At 44.4% G+C, this 22202-nt stretch overlaps 1 protein-coding gene across 3 annotated transcripts; it reads right to left on the bottom strand.

Annotated features, from left to right (window-relative positions):
• Positions 1–618: 618 nt before the first annotated feature.
• Positions 619–21333, bottom strand: fli1rs (Fli-1 proto-oncogene, ETS transcription factor-related sequence). 3 transcript variants are annotated; one of them, XM_061252792.1, is made up of 10 exons: positions 21162–21333; positions 13769–13977; positions 11274–11440; positions 6322–6525; positions 5612–5689; positions 4707–4775; positions 4122–4184; positions 3242–3289; positions 2414–2497; positions 619–1622 (listed from the first exon to the last, which is right to left on the bottom strand). In XM_061252792.1, exons 1-10 carry the CDS (start codon positions 21177–21179, stop codon positions 1099–1101), a joined length of 1464 nt encoding a protein of 487 aa, XP_061108776.1. In that variant the 5' UTR covers positions 21180–21333; the 3' UTR covers positions 619–1098. The 3 variants fall into 3 exon arrangements, with proteins under 3 accessions (XP_061108776.1, XP_061108785.1, XP_061108795.1); XM_061252801.1 differs by lacking the exon at positions 21162–21333 and adding an exon at positions 20589–20965; XM_061252811.1 differs by lacking the exon at positions 2414–2497.
• Positions 21334–22202: the final 869 nt, after the last annotated feature.

The raw sequence follows: 22202 nt of genomic DNA on the forward strand, positions 1-22202 counted from the left end.
CTGGACAGGTTGCCAGTCCATCGCAGGGCACACACACCATTCACTCACACACTCATACCTATGGGCAATTTAGACTCTCCAATCATCCTAACCTAGATGTCTTTGGGCTGTGGGAGGAAACCGGAGTACCCGGAGGAAACCCACGCGAACACGGGGAGAACATGCAAACTCCACACAGAGAGGCCCCGGCCGACCGGGATTCAAACCCAGGACCTTGCTGTGAGGTGGTAGTGCTATCCATCGGTGCTGCCCCTCCTGCAATGCCATTGGTTTAGAATTTTGATTGATTGGCGCTGCAGGTCAAGCAATAAATGCAGAAATCCAAAGTGGCTTTCAGACTCTGAAATGTCTGAAATCGACAGAAAGTGTGTTTAAACTGTGTGAAGAACGTTCTGCATTGTCTGCCAGCTATGTTTAGATCGTGAGGGTATTGGTTTTTCAACCTGAATCTTTAGTTCATGTTGGTTTCGTGACCAGGATGTTGATGCTTAACCAGTTTATTCAAAGAATCTGATAAAATTTCAGTTCCATGCATGTAATAATCTCACTGAGATAAGTAAATTAATATTTTATAGCTGCGTGAACCACATTTAAACTAATGAAACACAAAACAAAAACTTCCAACTATACAAATATACTTTATTTTCATAGAGTGCTACATTATATAGAAACAAATATAGTAACATGGGAAATAAAAAGAGCTACAACATGTGTATTGGTCTGTACAATTAGAAATAATATATGCACATTAAAATACCAGTAGAAAATGGATTGTGAACCAAAATTCTACACAATTATCTAGGACTTTAGGCGTAACTTCCTTCTTGGTTAAAATGAAAATAGAAATAACACTGCATTAATTGCATTCGGCTTTTTTGCATTTTGTCCACTGATTGTTAATTCCTGGAATTCATTGTGGATTTTATATTTACAACTCAACTTTTACAGAGAATATACAAAATAACCCTTTGGAATTGTAGTAATGTAGACTTGTAAACCGAGTCCGGTAACTTGCTGGAAATACGGTATATTGACTCTCGAGTAGGGGGCGGGGGGGCGGGGGAGAGGGAAACGGCTCTGTTGCCGGGGGCGACGGGTTCAGTAGTAGGTGCTGAGGTGCGAGTGGGCTCCCGGGTGTCGTGGCATGGCGGTGCCGGGGTAGATGGCGGTGGTCGTGGAGTTCCAGTACGTGGACGGAGGCCCGAAGAAGCTCCCGGAGGTGACGGGCATGGGGGCGGCGGTGTGCGCCCCCATGAAGTTGACCTTGGGCTGGTGGCTGTGGTAGGGCTGCACGTAGGGCTCGTGCTGGTACTTCAGCACTCCCACCTCCCCGCCGTGGTTCTGGTGCGCCTGCGAGATGCCCTGGAAGTCGAACTTGTAGGCGTAGCGCTTGCCGTGCACCTTGGTCATGATGTTCTTGTCGTAGTAGTAGCGCAGGGCGCGGCTCAGCTTGTCGTAGTTCATGTTGGGCTTGCTCTTGCGCACGCCCCAGCGCTTGGCCACCTCGTCCGGGTCCGTCATCTTGAACTCGCCGTTGGTGCCCTCCCACGTGATGATGCTGGCGTTGCCGCTGTCCGACAGCAGCTCCAGCAGGAACTGCCACAGCTGGATCTGCCCCGAGCCTTATGGGGGGAAAAAAGACAGGAAGTGAGGAATGTTATAAGCTGGATAGGGCCAGATAGCTCAAAATGGCATCTTCCAATTCCAAGTACACATACACGAGCACACATACACTTGCTGGCACAACAGACTAGCATGTTGTCTTTTTGACTCATATTATATTATTACGTTACATTACATGTTACTTAGCTGACTCTTTTATTCAAAGCGTCTTACACTTGGTAAGACAAAGCAAGGGACAATCTCCCCTGGAGCAATGTGGGTTTTAGGGCCTTGCTGCGGATCTTATAGTGGCTGCACTGGGGATTGAAGCTTGCGGGTCCCAGTCATGTACCACTAGGCTACATATTATTTTTTTTTTCATATATTTGTTTTATTATTTATTTGGCATGGAGGGCTGATAGTAAGCAGGCTTTCATTCCAACCAATCACCACACCTGCTGATTGCACTAATTAGTTCCCTCCTCCCTGGTGTGTTAATTTGCAGGTGTTGTGATTGGTTGGAATGAAAACCTGCTTGCTCTGGACATGATTGGGCAGCCCTGACTTAGACACTGCAGTGTCAGTCTTCAACCAGTAGAAGGCTGCAGTTGGACTGCTTGCAAATTGAAAAAAAGGATTTACAAAACGTTGCATTCCCTCACAGCAAAGAACTGTTACAAAATGCGACACCCAGGGCTCGATTTAAATAAATGTGACCATTTTGCTGTGTGTGTACACAACCGTTGGAAGGATGCTTTCCTCAGGCATTAGGAATTACTGCTTAAAAGTTATTAGCGGTCCAGCAACCTACCCACAATCCTGTGAGTGCTGGTTTCGGACAGCTTGTATGAATTAAGTTTGGCTTTTCGGCGCTGCTTGTGGAGAGGGAGGGACTCTGTGAGGAGACAGGGGCAGACAGGGGCAGATGCTGGTCAATGCCATCTTTGGGGTGCCTGGCTGCACCTCGGCACAAAACGTTTTTAGTCACAGGTCCGAAAGCGTCTGCAACCTTTCACAGTATATATAGTGCGAGGAACACAGTAAAATGGTCACAACTGTAAAACTGAGTTAAAGTGTGGTTCTTTAGCCTTTGACACTGGGAGTTGCTTCCTAAATAGGTTGGTAAGATTGAATACCTACTATTTCAGCTGAATCAAGAAATCTATATTGTGGAGATGTGGTGTGTCCTTTAAAAATTTAAATAAATAAAAATTTGGTTTGGGAAAAAAAATTATGAAATTCCAAAATATTATTATTGCTTTGCATCTTTGTATTACTTTGGTCAATAATAACAATTATTTTATTAATAATTATGTATTTATTTATATACCTGCACATTTTTGAACTACCATTTTCAGTGAACTGTTTATGTATGCATTGTGCATTAAATGTGGAATCTACTTCTTGATTGAGACGACAGTTAAAATGTTGACTAGAACGAGCCCACTGGAGATGATGTCGCTGATGATTGGCTGTTACCTTCTTCCTGGTTTCTGAATGTGCGGGTGAAGTAGGCGGACTGTGATTGGCTCAACCCTCCCATGCTCTGGCCTGATTGGGCGCCTATGCACAGTTACTCTATACCTGTCCTCAGGTGAGGCTCCCCACCTGTGGTGTGTGTTTTTGTGGAGGGTCGTACCTGGATTGGCTAAGCGGCTGCTGATTGGTCCAAGGGCTTGGTATGGATCTGTGTATGAGACAAAAGGAACTCACAATTAGACTTCAGACAGCGGTACTCGTAAATTATACAAAATACATTGATAAGATACTTTAAAAAAAATAATTTATTTCAGATTTTCCCCTTTTTCTCCCAATTTGGTGGCCAAATTAGTGTTAGCTGGGGGATAGACCGCCGTCCCTCGGCGGCCTGAAGGGATCTGGCGATCCGAGAACAACACGCCTTCTTCAAGCCGTCTCGTCTCGTGCTCGTGACCCTGGTTCCGAGGTGCCCGGGTTGCTGTTGTGCGCAGCGATCCGCTAACCCTGCCAAGTCCCTCCCACTGGAGCAGTGACCCAATTATGCTGCTCCATGAGAGCCGGCCAAACTTGGCTTTTGGCAGGACCAGGAATGGAACCCCGGTGCTCAATGGGCAACTGCAACGAACTGCAACCGCAAGTGCGCTGCATCTTAGCCTGTTGCGCAATATGATACTTTTAACTTCTAACTTTTACTACAGCTTTACTACAGCTTAGCTCAGAACAGAGCATGCGGAGTACCCTTCATTTGCGGCTTTCACTTCAATCTGTGGGTCCCCCGATGGACCAGCAGGGGTCACTAGATAGCAAGGCGCACAGAAGCCTCTCTGCCTGAATGCTCCCATTCCCTGTGAGACACGTTCACTGAGTGTGCATGGCCCTGTGGAGCTGCTGCCCTCAGTCTGCACATTCAGGCCCCGAGGCTCTGTGTAACCCAGCGTGATGCCTTAACCCAATGAGCCACCCAGCAGATCTGCTTCAGCTGCTATGAATACGTGTTATTCCAGTAGTATAGCGTGTGTGTGTACAGTGCCGGTCTGTACCTTGAACGTGTCGAGGCGCGGGATCCGTTACCCTGGTGGTGTGCTGGTGTTCTATGGGAGAACCTGGATGGAGAGAAACTGCATCACTGCAATGTGGAACCCAGGAGTTCAGTTTACGCCAATGGCCTTGCACCAAACAGACTGCCTTGAACCATTTGAGTCTGTAAACTTAATCTCTTTCAAGCTCTCAACGGTCTTCAGTTGAAGGCGTAACTTTTTAATTGAGTTTATAATAATAAGGGCCTGATATACTAACTATTTACTAGCAAGTGTAAAACCTTTTAGCTCATGCAATCCGATAACATGACCAAGGAATGGTCATCGTATTTGTTTTGCCCCAATCATTTTCAAAAGGCCATTTTTATATATGCTCTGAAAAGTGGTATATTATTTCATGTTACTTAAACAAAATGCCAAAACTTCACTGTAACATTTAAATAACTACTGACATAGCATGTTGTGTTTTTTATACATATAAAAATATCTAAGACCAAATATATAAATCTGGGGTGCTGGAGACTGTGGTACAGTACAGTACATTGTGTGAAAGGGTTAATTATCTACACATTGGCTGAATCTCCTTGCCTTTCTGTACAGCAGGAAGAGGGGTCGTTGACCAGCTGTTCCTCCTGCTGATCTCCTCATAGCTGTTCTCTGTAGATAACAAGCAGAAAGAAAATGAGCGAGGGATGGGAGAGAGAGAGAGGGGGAGAGAGAGAGAGAGAGAGAGAGGGAGAGGGAGGTAGGGAGATGGAGAGAGGGGAGAAAGACAGGGGAAATGCGGGAGAGACAGACGCGGGTGTATCACCCACACGCCCCAGTCAGCCACTCTCACAGCTCTCATTCGCCCGTGTAGTTTAGTTTTCTTTCATTTTTGGGGTTTTTCTTTTGCTTTTTAACTCGCAGGTTACCATTTTAGAGTATTGTTACTCTTCAAATTGTGCTGTGGCGACAAAAATGTGAAGGGGGCAAAAAAAAAAAGATGAGAAGAAAATGAGAAATGAGAAAAAACTGAGAACAGGAAGAAAGGGTGAGAAAGAAAGACAACCACAGAAAGGAAGGAAGGAAGGAAGGAAGGAAGAGTACACAGTAGATGGAGAGAATTATGGAGGATGAAAAGAGTGAAAGAGAAGAAAGGGGGTTGAAGAGGCTCAGTGGTTCCTGTGGCTATTGTCACCCCCCCTCCCCCCCAACATTGTGTCCCAGATTGGAACCAGCATCCCTCACTTCCTGTCCCAGAGCAGCTGCTTCCTGTCTGAGACTGCACGACCAGATGCAAAAATCGCACCACAGACGCTCGGCAGCGCTCGAGAACAGTGACCCGTCTGAGTCCTCCTTCACGTCCATAATGTTTATTTAAAGCCGCTTTTAAAAGCCGCAGGGCTGAGGGTAACATGGAGGCATTGTGCACTGTGGTGGCAGGACCGAGCCTCTGGCGTGCTGAACGGAGTGACATCACCATGAGGGCTGCGCCCAGGGACATGCCTTACCTGCTTTCACCTGCAGGCGGGGCTGCTGTGGCTGTGTGTTGTTGATAGGGGCTGTGGGGTAGGAGAAAGTGGGGCTACCTGGAGAGGGAGAGAGAGAGAGAGATGGGGGGTGGGGGGGCGCTCAGGCGTGTGTACCTCAGGCCACCACTAGAGGTCCCCTGTACCTCAGAAATGAGGACGGGGCGGCATGCATGTTCCCCTGCTGTTTCAGGCCTAGAAAAGCCCACGTAGAACATAGAACATTTTCACCAAATACATGGCAGCAGGAGAAGCTCTTAACTTTAGCAAAAAAAAAAAGACATTATTGTGGATTGTGAAATGGATCGGCCTTTGTTGTACAACTTGGTCCATATGGGCAGGGCGGCCTGTAGCGTAGTGATTAAGCGTAGTAATTGACTGGGACACGCAAGGTCGGTGGTTCTAATCCCGGTGTAGCCACAATAAAATCCGCACAGCCGTTGGGCCCTTGAGCAAGGCCCTTAACCCTGCATTGCTCCAGGGGAGGATTGTCTCCTGCTTAGTCTAATCAACTGTACATCGCTCTGGATAAGAGCGTGTGCCAAATGCCAATAATATCATACATGTGTGTGATATATATTCATACAGATGTACTTGATCCATATGATACACGTGTGTCATATATACTTATACAGGTGTGATATACTCTCATACAGGTGTGAAATGTCAGGTGTATACTCATACGGACGTACTCTGCCGGAGGTAATTGAGGTGTGAGATGAGGATGTCGGTGTTGTAGGCAGAGGTGAGACGCATCACGTCCTCCTTGCTCATCTTGCAGAGGGCCTTCCCGTCCATGGACTGGAAGACGGACACGTCCACGTCCGCCAGGCAGTACTCCTTGATGGCCCACTCCACCCACTGTCTCACATGGTCCTGCGTCCACACCTCAGGGTCTGGACGGAGGCAAATTGGGAGAAAACGTCAAACGCAATGCAAGCGCTGAGTCATTTTCTGCAGTTTCAGGCTTTCCCTAAGATCTGCAGGGACGGGACGGAACCGTGTCGTCGCCACGTAATGCCCTCCTATCGCATAGAAACCGGACTGGAGCTCCACCAATCACAATGCATGCGGATGATGAGAACAACTGAACAATGTCAATGTTGATTCGTGGATGCTTAATTCTGTGATTAGTACTTCCACTGAATTCCACTGATTCATTTTCCACCGTGGTCTGAAGGCACACCTCTTCAGTCTGTACCTTGACTAGCTGCAACACTTCCCCTCGACAGGGTTACCCCCAATCTAGCATCACTCTTATGTGTCACTTATATCTTCATCTTCTGGCACTTTCACGTTGCACTTTCATCTTCATCTTGATGTTGAATTTATTCACCATATCACCTGCAATCATGCTTCACTTCTAGTGTGTGACTTGCCATAACTTTACTGACAGACAGTGCGGTAACCTTTGAACACATTACACTATGGAAACTGTCCTGGATAACATGGGTAGGGGAAGCAAATGAATGTATGTGGGAAGAGATGGTTTGAAATGCTAGGGTGGGGGAAGAGATGATAGGTGATGGTGCACCATGGACCTGAAATGAAAGGTTAAATATTTATCTCAGAAAATGATCTGGCCATGTTTTTGAGACAGCTGTCAATTTTGTCTGTGGTCTGTGTTGTGTGGTTGTCATAGTTCCTGGGTGTTGTGCACTGTGGTTGTCATGGTTCCTGGGTGGAGACTGCTTGGACCACACATATCTTCTGAGGAGGAACTGACCGTATACATAGCAGATAGCTCCACAAGTTCCCAAGTTATTGAGAAAGTATGTCAGTTTCAGAGCGGTTTTTCGCAATGTATCCAATTCACATTTCTCTTAATGTAGTTTCTGAGACAGTGAATTTGACATTTATTCTTTCCTTGAGTTTTTATAGGGCTTTTTGCTTTTAAAATGTATAGGAATCAGCATATTTTAACAGGTGAAATAACAGTTTTTAGTGTTTTTGAAGGACCTTTATGAGCTGTCCTTGATGCCAGGCACACAATACTGGTGAATATTAGCTAACAATGGAGAAATACAATGCTGTGTATAATTATACAAATCAATTTAAAGCACACTGCAATAGGGCCTGTCGGGAATATGTGACTAACCCAGTGTTTTTTTTACCTTGGGGATTGAGACATCCATATTAGCTCTGGAGTGAAATGTTCAGAGACACACCCTCTAACAAGAATTTAAGGTGCACACTGTTTATCTGTTTATTCATACTGGGGGGGGCGGGGGGGGGGATTTGGCATTTCCAGGGGGTCCGGGGGACGTTATTTGGCTAGGCCTCAGCCTCAGAAGTCCCGATTGTCCTCCTTTAGCACATTGCGCGGCAGTGATGTAATATCCGTGTATTATTGCAGCAATAATAGCCTGGCACGGCCCGCTCAGAGACATTGTGTGGGGGGACCCCGCCCTGGGCTGTCTCACCGCCCGTGAGGTCACAAACACCCGGCATGCCCCCTCCCGACCGTTACTCAGGGAAGATGAGTGTCCCGACGCGACGGAATGTTCTGTCTGCTCGCGCGAGCCCTCTTTTTCGGGAATCGGCCCGGCTGACGTGCGTGAAGCGCGCGTTGCTCGTCAATGTTTTAACGCTTGGGAACGAGTTAACTTTCTTTCCTTTGCTTTGTCTGTCCCCTGATACCTGTGTGTGTGTGTGTGTGTGTGTGTGTGTGTGTGTGTGTTTTTTTTTTTAAATCACGTTGAAACGTGAAATGGTTCGTGGGAAAGTGCTGCGTTTCTGCAAAGGAAACACTGGTGCTAAAGCAGAGCCAATGCCCACTGAATGGCTGGCAGGTTCCCCATTTTGGGTTTGGCTGTGTGACCACAGATTTGGCAAACAGCAAATCTCCTAACAACAGTTTTATTCTGCACCGTAGGAAACTGATAACGGCCGTTGAGCCATACAAGTGGCTATTAACCATTGAATTTAATTTATTTAATTTTTTAACAGCGTGATAAAATGTAATGATGACATGACTCAATCTGGATGCGCTTTGCTGATGGGCTGTTTGTCCGAATGTAGTCCTGCTAGTTTCCTGTTTACCGGCAGAGTAGTTCAGAGGTTAGGGAACTAGGGTTTGGGTTGCAGCTAGAAATGTACCATTGTCCCTTTAGCCAGAATACTTACACTTAACTGCTTCAGTTGAGTATTCAGCTATGTTAATGGCCTGTGTGTTTTTATGTGTTTTCAGGTGTAAAAAAGGCATCTTATAGGGTTCTACAGTGCTCCCGTTTTTGGAGTATGTGCTCCTAATACTTGAAACTGAAACTGTGCTCCTAATACTCAACTCAATTTAGCAGCATATGCTCCTTGGAAAAAATATGTGCGTGTAGAGGCCTAATACATTTATTCAATTTTCAATTTCAATTGTATAGTTTTTCACTTCTCACTTTTCACTGTCCCAAAGACACTTCACCGGCAGAAGGGAAGAAAAATGGGAAATAACGGCCCTGAGCCCCCAACTAGCATACGACTATTGAGTCCATATTGAGCCCCGTATTTTCCACTGTTGCTTTGGCTGAAAGTCAGTGGCACACAGAATCTAGAACACGCCCGTGTAAAGATGCTGATGCAGATGTGTTGATGTCTGATCACAAACAGAGATAGCCGGAGAGGAAGAGAAGGTGAAGCAGACGCAGAAACAGGGTGTATGATAAGTGACAGGCTCCCCTCTCTTTGATTACCGCCCTGCACTGTCACTGTCACTGACCGGCCTGCTTTACCAGAGAGCTCCATTTCAACTGACGCAAGATCCTGTTCACATTGGGTAACCGCTAAGAACAGGTCACACACACACACACACACACACACACACACACTCATACACATGCACACACGTACGTGCCCATGCACACACACACACACACACACACACTCATACACATGCACACACGTACGTGCCCATGCACACACACACACACACACACACACACATACATAAACCCACAAATTTAGATGCCCTAAATCTCAACTAAAGGGTTGTAAAAACCAATCGGTTCAAACCTGATCTTCCTGACACAGGTGAGATGGGCCAGCTATAGGGAACGACGTCTGACTCTTGACTGACTGACTTTCGTCCGGTTGAGCAACAAATTTACCTGGTTTGTGAAGGGAGCTAAAACTGAATTCTATTTCACTGGGACTACTGACTCCACCATCCCCACTACATTACATTTACATTAATGGCATTTGGCAGATGCTCTTATCCAGAGCGACGTGCAGTTGATTAGACTAAGCAGGAGACAATCCTCCCCTGGAGCAATGCAGGGTTAAAGGCCTTGCTCAGGGGCCCAACGGCTGTGCGGGTCTTATTGGGGCTACACTGGGATTCAAGCCACCGACCTTGCGTGTCCCAGTCATTTACCTTAACCACTACGCTACAGGCCCGCCCCCCACTACTGTGGGGAGAAGGAGATGTGAGAGTGGCGTGAAGACCGGTCATGCACTTTCTGTCACCTCAAATAAACCTCACCCTCACAAACCAGCTGGCCCAGATATGCCGGAACCACCGTTTATGAAATTAGCGTCCGCTGTAATAGCAGGATCACTATCTTGCTTTAAATCCTCCGCTTGGTCTCCACCGTAATTACTCCGGACTGAAAATCTGCTTGTTTCGTCTATTAAAAGGTGGACACCCTATTGTAATGAATAACTGTAGGGCTTTCTCTTTTAGCCGTTGGATGAAGACCAGGTCAAAGGCTACATATCTGCCCGTGGCATCTTATCTCAACACCGATCAGGTTCTGGTTAGAAGGAGCCATAGCGCAGGCAATGGCTGGTTGGCCTGCTCTATCTATGCATTCACATGCATTTGCTTTTATATATTTTCATGCTTTTCTCCCCAGCTATGTCACCCGCTATGTGGCCCATAATTCTGGTGGGTAACAGTTACAGTCACATGATATTGGGACAATGAAGGTTCCTACTGCCCATCCCGAGCGAGGCTAGAAGGCTCTTAAGTGCAGCCTCTGCCTGGAACGGCTTCAGCTGACAGGCCTGGAGAATTTAAATCCATCGTAAAGAGCCGAGAATTTGATGCTGCTGGTCATTCTTGCGGCTTTTGAACATGCTATGGTTGATCGATTGATTTTTATTATCCGTCGATCCTGAAAATGCCCAGCCCACATGGGCTGATAAGACACCGTCACTTTTTAAACAAAATAAAACGTCTCATTTTAATGGTACATGGGGCCGCAACACATTCTGAGGTTCACACATCTCATTTCTCTCTCTCTCTCTCTCTCTCTCTCTCTCTCTCCTGCCCTCTATCTCTCTCTCTCTCTCTCTCACTTTGTCTCTCTCTCCTGCCTCCCTCTCTCTCCCTCTCTGTCTCTCTTTCTCTCTCTCTCTCTGTCCCTCACTCCTGCCCTCCCTCTCTCTCTCTCTCTGTCTCTTTCTTGCTCACTCTCTCTCTCTGTCTCTCACTCCTGCCCTCCCTCCCTCCCTCTCTCTCTCTCTCTGACACACAGCTTCCTCTCGCAGGGGCTAAAATAGCTTGTACTGGCCGCTGACACTTCTGCAATTGAGAAAGGGGCAGAAAGAATAGGGAAGAAGGCTGACAGCGAGCAATCTTCATCGGGGGGGAGTTTGGGTCGACGAGGTGGTCAGGGAGAGGCCCAGGCGGGGAGGGGAGGGGACTCCTCACCTGCAGGCACTATGACCCTCTTCTCCTCCGTGCCACTGTTGGGGGGGGTAGCGGTCTGCGGACTCCGGGGCTCTGGGTAAGAGGCCTGATAGGCCAGCTGCTCCCCCTCACTGCTGCTTATGTGCCGAGACCTCCTGGACACACTGCAGTCCACCGGGGACTCCCCACTGGAGCAAGGGAGAGAGAGAGAGAGGGGGGAGGGCAGGAGAGAGAGGGGAGGAGAGAGCGAGAGAGAGAGGGGGGAGAGAGAGAGGGAGTGAGAGAGGGAGAGGGGGGAGGGCAGGAGAGAGAGGGGGAAGAGAGTGAGGGAGAGAGGGAGGAGAGAGAGAGGGAGTACGAGAGGGAGAGGGGGAGGGCCGGAGAGAGAGGGGGAAGAGAGCGACGGAGAGAGGGGTGAGAGGGAGTGAGAGAGAGAGATTGAGGGAGAGAGGGGAGGGAGAGAGAGAGGGGGACATAGGAAGAGAGAGAGAATGAGGGAGGGAGGAGAGATGTGGGAGAGTGAAAGGGAGAATAATGGAGAGAGAGAGAGAATGGCAGGAGAGGGACAGAGAGAGAATGAGGGAGGGAGGAGGGAGAGGTGGAGGGAGAGGTGGGGGGGAGAGAATGAGAGAGACAGAAAGAATAGAGAGGGAGAATGGTAGAGGGCAGGAGAGGGAGAGAGGGAAGGAGGGGGGCGAGAGAGACAGGGGAAGAGAAAGCAAGAGGGGGAAGGAGAAAGAAGGGGAGGACAAGATGGGGAAAGAGACAGGAAGAGAAAGCATGAGAGAGGGATGGAGAGAGATGCCGAAAGAAGGACGGAAAGCGAGAGAAAGGGAGAGAGAGGCAGAGATAGGTTGAGAGAGGGATAGTTGATTAATACATCATCACTACAGTGCTGCACAGTGAGGTGCCAATAACAGACGTAGAGGCAACACGTCATTTGGCTGTTTTGAGATGCAGAATTTGCAGATTTCTTTTTAGTTTGCTGATTTTGATGATCTGTGTCAATGAGTAATAAAATAAATAGAGAGGAAATGAAAGAATGAGTGAATGTGATAGTAGCCTTGTGCACTCACACACACTCTCACACACACACACTCACAGATATAAACATTCATTTATACCTTGTATGCTAACCGTGGTTTACATAGCCAGGTACTCAGCCCTATTATAGATCCTGTGCTGTATTTGTGTATAGAGTCTTCATATACTGTACCTACACTCAGTTAGCACTTTATTAGGACTTATTTTTTTTACTTCTATTGCTGCAGCCTATCCACTTTGAGTTTTGATGCGTCGTGTTCAGAGATGCTCTTCTGTATACCACTGTTTTAATGTGTGGTTATTTGTGTTACTGTCACCTTCCTGTCAGCTTTGACCAGTTTTGCTATTCTCCTCTGAAGTCTCGCATCAACAAGATGTTTCTGTCTGCAGAACAGCAGCTCACTCAATTTCTTTTAGTTTTTTGCACCATTTTTTGCAAACTACTGTGCGTGAAAACCTCAGAAGATCAGAAGTTTCTGAGATACTCAAACCATCCTGTCTGCCACCAACAATCATTCCACAGCCAAAGTCACTTAGATCACATTTTTTCCACATTCTGATGGTTGATGTGAACATTAACTGAAGCTCCTGACCCTTATCTACATTATTGAATGCATTGCACTGCTGCCACACGATTGGCTGATTAGATAATCGCATTAATATGTAGGTATAATAAAGTTCCTCCTAATAAAGTGCTTGTGAGTGTATATAGTGCTCTTTAGTCTATTATGCCATTTGTTGGCTGCTGCATATGCATCATGTTGTTGTATAATGTTTTACTGTTTTTCAGTATTTAGTATTTTAGTAAGTTTCCCAAGCAATGAACTCAACTGAACACCTGTCGGAGGCTTTTACGAAGAGCACGGATGTTAACTCCTGCTGTTCTGTCAAACCCCCGCCCCCCAAAAAAGAACCCAAAAAAAACAATACACAATTAATCAACCCCCTGTGTCTGGCTGGCTACATAATCGTTTAATTCCCACTTTGATTCTTCAAGCTGTTGAACTGAGTTATGGGATGGCACTGTAGTATAATGTGATTGTAAATAAAAGGCTGTCAGTGCACCCCTGAGTGAGGAATTCTGAGGCATTTTCTTTCAGTAAGATATGCAGTGGTCAACATGGAGTATATGTAAGAATGTAATCTGCACTTCAAAAAGTGCTGAAATGGGTATAAAGGTTTATCGCTGTGGTGGTACCCTCTAGGTATGTAATATTGTACCCTATGCCACTCGATTAGTAATTAAGTTATACTTTTTTTGTTTGTAAAAGGGACTTATTTCTAGGCGAAAGAACAGCTGTGTAGTTTTCAGGGTACATTTGTGAAATTTGAACCAAAATGTACCTCCACTTCACCCTTTTTTCTGAGAGTGTGTAAATTGATCTGCATCAGAACGTACACAAAAATGTGAATGTAAATCCTCAGTTGCCCGCCGACCTGGCTGAGTGACGGTTAACCCTTTCCGTACATACCTCTCGCACCGGGACCCGTTGATGTGCTCCTCCTCCCTCTTCACGACGGGCCTGCCCCCCACGCCTCCCCAATCGGGCTCCGTGGCCTCCGTGCTCTCCGCCGAGCCCTGGCTGAACCGGCCCGGGGACGTCATCTCCCCCTTCATGGGAACCGGCCCGTAGGTCTGCTCGAAGATCGACTGGTCCTCACTCACCACGGACAGGGCTTCCTACGGAGGGGAGGGAGGGAAGACAACCAGGCCGAGTCAGCCGACTTTGAGCAGGGCACGGGTCAACCAAGCTTGAGCAGGCCACGGTCAACCAAGCTTGAGCAGGCCACAGGTCAACCAAGCTTGATTGGTCCTCAAGGCCCTCGACATGGAGAAAATGGCTGCTGTTGTTTTGGGTTAAACCTGTACAGAATTGAAACCTAAAGTTTATTTATTTCATGGTTTGGCTGTGGTGAAGCTGTGCCTTCTTGTTGATATCAGTCTTTGTGTTTCGTTTTTTTTTTTTTTTTGTGTTTGCCTGTCTGTCAATGATGCAGGCTGTCAGTGTGCCACTGTTCTTTAGTACTTGACCGGGCATGATGCGCAGCAGAAAAATTGGGAAGAGGTGTTTTTCTCGAAGGAGGGTGTGGTACGTTCTGAGCTACAGGTGAAACAAGCGCTGGCTGATGTGACAGTTTTACTCTGAGGGGTGGGTTGAGAACTGAGAGCAGGAAGAGTCAGATCAAGATCTGAGTAACTGTCTTACAAACCCAGCTTCCTGCACCTGAGCTGACCTGCAGCTGAATGGCGGGTCCATCTGCGTGTGTGAGAGTGTGTGTGTGTATGAGTGTGTGTTTGTGCCTGCCTATGTGTGTGTGTGTGTGTGTATGAGTGTGTGTTTGTGCCTGCCTATGTGTGTGTGTGTGTGTATGAGTGTGTGTTTGTGCCTGCCTATGTGTGTGTGTGTGTGTGTGTATGAGTGTGTGGTTGTGCGTGCCTATTTGTGTGTGTGTGTGTATGAGTGTGCGCCTGCCTCTGTGTGTGTGTTTGTGTGTGTGTGTGTGTGTGCGTGTGCCTGCCTGTGTGTGTGTGTGTGTGTGTGTGTGTGCCTGCCTGTGTGAGTGTCTGTATGTGTGTGTGAGTGTGTGTGTGTGCCTGTACGTGTGTGCGTGAGTGTGTGTGTGTGAGCGTGTGCATGTGTGTGTGAGTGTGTGTGTGTGTGCCTGTACGTGTGTGCGTGAATGTGTGTGTGTTGTTGGTGGAGGTGCATTGTCCTTTCAGCGTGTACGTCAGTGCAGTGTTTTTGGCGGTGAACAGGAAGTCTCCAGCCCCATATGCAATGCAACCTTTTGGCACAAGGCAGGGGATGGGAAATGTGCACTGGGGGGGGGGGGGCAGGCTGGTGGTAGGTAGAGAGAGAGGGAGGGGGGGGGGTGTTGGCTATTAAAATGTGGGTCATTTAAAGAGAACAAACTGAGAGTGTTTTTTTGTTTGGGGGGGGGCATTGCTGGGCACTGAGGAAGCAGTCTTGATTAGGCCCTGTGAGCTGAAGCCCCATTGTGTGTGTGTGTGTGTGTGTGTGTTATTTTAGTCGCATTGTTCTTGAGTCTTCTGGCCTCCTGATGCACTCCTGCAATTCAGTTTTGAAAAGCAGGTGGCGCTGTCCTTCCTCCATCCCTAACGCAGCTCTCATCACACATTCCATGAACAAGGTTGGCCTTTCCTTGGACCTTTTCTCTGTAGCACTCGTTTTTAAAAAGCCGTGGTTATTTAAGGGTAAATGTTATACACTTCTGTATGCTGAGTTTCCTTTAACTTATGCATATCTATCGCCACTTTTAATAGTTCTCACACCACTGCCGCCCGACCTTAATCAGAAAATGTGTTCTGGTCCTATCGATTCACCAGAGGGTGAATTTGCCAGGCCTGGGGACATCCTCACCCTAAGCAGGAAAGATTTCAAACTGAAGACGGAGTCAAAGCAAAGTCAGGGGTCACGCCATGTGGGGCACAGCGGGTCACACTCTCTACGTACGGTGGTTAAGGATTCAAACTTGCAGTCAGGACAGATGTGGCCAGTGCACACAAGCAGGATTTTGTCAGCTTGTCTTGTCGTAGAGCTAAGCACAGTGTGACTGAAGCGCTGGGTCTTTGAGCAGACTGAAGCACTGTGCTTCTCAGCAGACTGAAGCGCTGTGTCTTTGAGCAGACTGAAGCACTGTGCTTCTCAGCAGACTGAAGCGCTGTGTTTCCCAGCAGACTGAAACGCTCTGTCCTAAGCAGACTGAAATAATTCAGGGCAGGCGGTCCTTCACCTCATTGCAGAAGTGAAAGAGCTTGACTGGTGGAGGCCCAGGAGACAGTCAGAACACTCTTTTTGTGTAAAACAGATACTTTATTTTCTGTACCCTTCTTTACCACCACTGAGGTACGTTAGGTTGACAAAGAAAAGATTCTGCACATGCACACACGCACACACGCACACACACACGCACACGCTCACATGCGCGCACACACACACACACACACACACACACACACAACTCTCCAGAATAATAGGCTTTGGGCTAATTATAATCAAAATGTTTAGCTCTGTCCTTTGTTCAGAGGTGTACGAGTGTGACTATTTTGATTGAGGGTGGTGAAGCAGGTTTACACATAGCTGGCATCTGTTTTTCCACTCTTGTGGGGACACATGTAGATAAACATGCTCATATGTGCAGATGCACAAACATGTACACACACACTTATACACACACAGCTTTGCTTATAGTGGAATTAATGGCATGAATGTGACTTACCACAGCCACAGATAAACAAATGTGCAGAAAATACTTCTCTCTCTCTCTCTCTCTCTCTCTCTCCCTCTCTCCCCCTCACATACACCATACACACACAGCACAGCATGACCACTAATACCACAACTGACTTCCTGTTCAATGAGTTTCACTGCAAGCCCTGTTGCCAAGAGATATGAAACAACGACAAAATACATCTGCACAAATTCTGCAAGCTCCTGCAAGAACCCTTCTCAGTGCAGTACAGTGTCAGGTGCCAATGGCTAGCTTTATCCCGCACTCTTAGAACAAAGGGTTCTGAAAGGGTTCTTTGGCTCGATTCCAGAGGAGAACCCTTGTTCGTTCTTCATGGAACCCTCTGTCATAGGTGTGAAGTGTGAAAACTCTCATACAAAAAAACATTTTGCCCAACAAATAACCTGTTAACTAGATAGGGTTCTTCGATGGAATCACAGGGTTCTTATTGAAATCTTTTTTTTTTTTTTTGAGTGCGTAGTGGTTATTTGTCCTGTGACAGGAGGGTGAAGAGGCACACCTTCAAAAGACCAAACAACACCACAAATATTCACTGTTCCTGGAACTCAGACACGGGCGAACAAAATACTGTGCACGTGCTTACACAGGGCAAACAACCTTTGCTTCTCTCCAATGTTATTTTCTGATATGTTTAATTCTCTCCTGTGTTACTCTGTAAAAAGTCTTTGTGTCTTCTGTGAAAAGTCCTATACAAAAATTAATTGAATTGAATTGAGTTAATGGGTGTGGCTGTTTTTTTGTTTTTGTGAAAACAAATACATGAGAATGGATTTTTGCCATAAATTGCTGGATTTCTATCAATTATTTATGTGTCATGTTGGATACCTCTTCCAACTGAAACTGGATTAATTCAGTGTTCAGTTTTCTCAACCAGCAGATGTTAAGCACAAAGGTTTTAATTAATGTTGCATTGAAATCTTTGTGACATAATACTTCTCACAAGAATGGCAAATCTTTGTTCATAAGCTGATGAAAATCATTCTTCATTCTCAGACTATTGGAATGTTGATGTGGATAGACTGCTGTTAATTTTTTTGTTGTTGTAAATATTCAAAATATATCTATATGGACTAGAATAGTAATTGTTGTTTGAAAAATACCGATAACAATTATAGTGAAATTTATGTAGCACCCAGTTTATTCACATAAGAAATCGCAGTAGAATACTTAACATTTCATTTTCATGAATCATATGTTAACAAACTAGTTAATGATTAACCTGAATAAATGCACCTGAAATATACAGTCTCATAATCATAATAAACATGTATGCTATTTCGTTTTTTTATTTTAGTTCAAATATTTATTCAATGCTATGAAAAACTTTTTCATTAATTTAGGGGAGGACCCTTATAAGCGCCTTTAGGTTTCTTCCCTCTCCAGCACAAATTGTCTTGCATCTTATGCATGAGGTTATGCCTTTATACTCTGATATGTTTTCATAAAAATAGTCGAATTTTCTGGCTATTTATCAAAAAGTGCGATTTTTACCAACAATTGAACGGCACTCTACACGCGCATGCGCCATGGGATGTTTGCTCAAGTTGTTTCAGAGAGCAGGAAAGAAGAAGTCGACAAGCCGTCGAGCTGATTCTGCACCGGGACGAGCAGCTGCGTCTTAGGCTGCAAAACACGCTGCGGTTTTCACAACTTTTTTTTCACCCAGTAACATTAGTAAAATGGCGGGTTGCCCAAAGTAGATTAAAGGCCAAGCTAAGGCTTATGTTTAAACATGTAGCCTGTGCGTTCGTTTAAATCGATTTGATTATCCAATGATTCATGTCGCACAATTGGCAACATTCTGTAAAAATGATTTTTCTTACATCTAAAGAACTTTTCTGTTTTCTGAAAGACTCTGTTGCTTTTTTGGTGTGGAGGGAGCGGAAGTGTGTGCGGAAAGTCTGAGGTTTAGAGACAGGAAGCCTGCCGAGTTCAGATAACGACACCTGACAAGGCTCTACCGAGCAGTTTACTATAAATTATTCTTAAAATAACTGCCCTGGACTCGAGACATTGGTGCGGGATGGTAGGAGTAGCCAACTAGGAAAAATGTATTTGCTAACAGAGTAGACTATTTCAAAAAGTGCCATTGCCACTCCATGTAAATCTCGATTTAATCATCGTTAACCGTTCACTTGTGGTTTTAAAACTTGTAAGCAGGTGTTTGTCTTAGAGCGTTAAGCATAACCTTCTCACGCGCGCTTTAGAAACAGTTTATGTGACTAAGAGGGGTGGGGTAGTTGAAGGATTGCTATGGTCTGTAACCTCTGACAAAGAGATATTAAAATAAAAATCCAGTAAAAGACGACAGAAAGTTTTAACTGCCGTCTTTTAACTAAGAAAATTAGACCAGCAATGGTTTATTCTGTAAGTTCTATTTTTGTAGCTACTATTTTATATGTTAAAAAAATTAGTAGATTAGTAGGACTAAGTAATAGGGCCTGTAATAATCCGTAGAACTATGCCTAATCAGAATTTGGTAAAATAAAATAAAATAAAAATAAAAAGTAGCTTATGTTTAAATAAAAACACTGTTGTGGCCTACATCATATGAGATTGGACATGCGATTAAATAAATAGCTAGGCCTACTGCTCAGACAATTAAAACAATTCTACAAACTATGAACAAGAGTTCAACTATGCTGTAACTTCGCAAGATGTGATGTTTGGTGGTAGACTACAATTCCGACAAAATATTCAGTACCAATGTAGCCCTGTGGGTCTTCTAATTTTAAACTACGTATGAAGATGTATAAATGATTTTGTCACATTTATATTTTGGCATTGTTCAGACACTCTGCCGCACATTAAGTGTCTCCACCGACTGACATTTCTCCCTCTGCGATTTATATTGCGTGAGAGGCAACACAACGCAACTGCTATTAACTGTCGCCCGTTTTCTTCACTTCGTGGCTGATTTAGACGTGCACGTTAGTAATAACACCCCACCACAATATCAGTGACGACATACGCATAAATGAATAGGCCACACTTTATTGAGCAATAGGTATACCCTAAACTTCTTTTTCCAAGAAAAAGAAAAGTAAATATAATTTTTTCGGGAAATGAAAGTTGATTCTTTTTTAGATTTAGCCTGTGTAGTTGCATGCTGTGCTGATTTATCATATCGACATACTTTTGTAAAAATGTGTTTTAAACGAATTGCAAGTAGGTAGGCTATAGGCTAAAGTTGATTGTGCTAAATCATTCGTAATAATACATTCTAATACATGATAATACGTGATAAGTAGTACTAAGGATCATGACGGAGTGTAAAATATGCATGTTAAAATCTATAGTACCTGGTGTCTCTTTGTCAAAACCATAAAACCGCGAAACATATGATGCTTGAGAGGAAAATTGGCCATACCGTAGGTCTTAAAATGATGCGGTTGCATAACCAATTTTTATAAAAGGAAGCAATATATCTGCTAAATTTGGAGAAACTTTTTGGAGACTATTAGAGTTAGTTAATAGTTTCTGGTGATTTTGTATAATGCGTGTTGTGAACTGCGTTCCAATGCAACGGGAAATGTTAATTGTTAAAAAGACTAGCAGTTTAAATTAGTCCACAATGGCTAGAGTGTACTATATAAACTCTTTTACAGTTCAATTTACGCAGTGCATTTTACTGTGTACAATTTGACCAAAGGTTGAGGAAAGCCAGTCGCATTGCCAATTTGATATTTTAAAATATAAATACATTATGTTTATGTATATGTACATATTATATGTATTGTGTATGTGTGTGTGTGTGTGTGTGTGTGTGTGTGTGTGTGTATATATATATATATATACACACACACACACACACACGCACACATATAGATATAAATGTGTATATATATGTAAAAACGATATAAAACAATGTAAAACGAATCGCATTTGTTGGAAATAATGCCTGCCAAACATAAAAAGTAATTTAAGTTATGCTGTTTTAAATGATATGATTATCTATATTTAAACCTTTAATGTAAAGTGTTATTTAAATCTTTATTTTAAAAAAATCACAGGTACCCGTCATCTCGCTGAATTCAATCTTCCAGCCGTTAGGAAAGGAGTCCTTCTTGTATCCAACTGCTCGATAGCTCGAGAGCCACCTGCCTCGAGCGCGCCAGCGCATTCCGAACTCAACTGTTCTTTTTATTAGTTTTTTATCTGATGTTCTTGATAATTCATTTTTTCGTTTAAAAAAAAATCATGATTGTATCGATTTTTATTATATATCAATATGTTTTCAACTAAGTTTCTTTGAGATTGCCCAATGTGTTAAAACCAAAAACTTGGAGCGCCAAAAAAATAAAACAAATGGAAATTGGGGTTTTAACGTCCCCTCCTGTTCTGGACGCCATTTAGTTTTATCTGACTCTAAATGTTGTAGTGGTTTCTTGTGTTATTAAAGAGCCGACATACAACCACGAACGGGAAGGAAGAGGAAATTTTGTACAAGAAGGAAAGAGTGGGGACCTCGCATCACCGCGTCGTCTCTCTCACTCTACAAAAAGAGACCTGCAAACCGACTCAGTGGGTGGCTGCGCGACTCATTTTCAGAAACAACATGAAAACAGCAGAACTAGATCAACCGCCTACCTTAATCGTACAGTCCATTGCAGTTGAAGATCAGTCCGTGAAGCTCATGTATTACAGGTTTAATCGAGCACCTTGTATGTAATTTGCTTTGTTGCCCTGTCTTAATCGCATCGACTGCAATGCTCGGGCGCGTTTATGCCTGGGCTCAAACCATTGCAGCAACAATTTTCACTTTGACCATAACCGGATGAAGATTTTTTTTCGCTCTCTCTCTCTTCTCTAAAATTGGGAAGTGAAGTCACACTAAGCATTAAAGCTTGTTCCCTATTGGTGAAACAAAATATTTGTTACATTTCTTAGAAAATTACAAGCGTTTTTTCGTATTATGGATTTAAACGGCACATTGGTTAATGCCACCTTTAGATAGTGAGTGCCTTCATGCTAGGCCTATGCATGCAAACTCATTGAAAGAAATCGGTATGTTTTAAGTAGCCTATATTAGATACAATTACTGCTAGCTATCTAAAATAGCTATATTATTATTATTATTATTATTATTATTATTATTATTATTATTATTATTATTATTATTATTGCTATTATTATTATTATTGCTATTATTGCTATTATTGCTATTATTGCTATTATTTGTGTTTTGGTATTTGACTTCCTATATTTGAATGTTTGGTATATTAATTCATTCATTCGAACATTGCAATAATTGTATTCGGCAATGGATCGTATGGACTGCAGCTAGGCTATGCGGTTAGTATTATTATTTCTATGTATATCCTGAAATTTGTAATTTCGTGCAATTTCCACACTGTGTATCGTTAAGGTGTATGGATAAAGGGTTTCAGTCTTGTTATTTTGCGGTAGGCTATTGCAAAATGTAGCCTACACTCACTCAATCGCATTGCAAGCCTAACCCGATGAATGACGGCAGTAATGAACGCACTCTCGCCGTTTTCCTGTTGCCTATCTAAATATGACCCCGGAAACTGCACTTCAAGCTCCAAATCTCTGACCGCAAACCTGCACGCAGCGATATCGGGCCCCATTAAATCGCGCCCATTAATACACTTCAAAACACAAGCGGAC

The sequence above is a fragment of the Conger conger genome, chromosome 1, assembly GCF_963514075.1.
Source record: "Conger conger chromosome 1, fConCon1.1, whole genome shotgun sequence".
Lineage (NCBI taxonomy): Eukaryota > Metazoa > Chordata > Actinopteri > Anguilliformes > Congridae > Conger > Conger conger.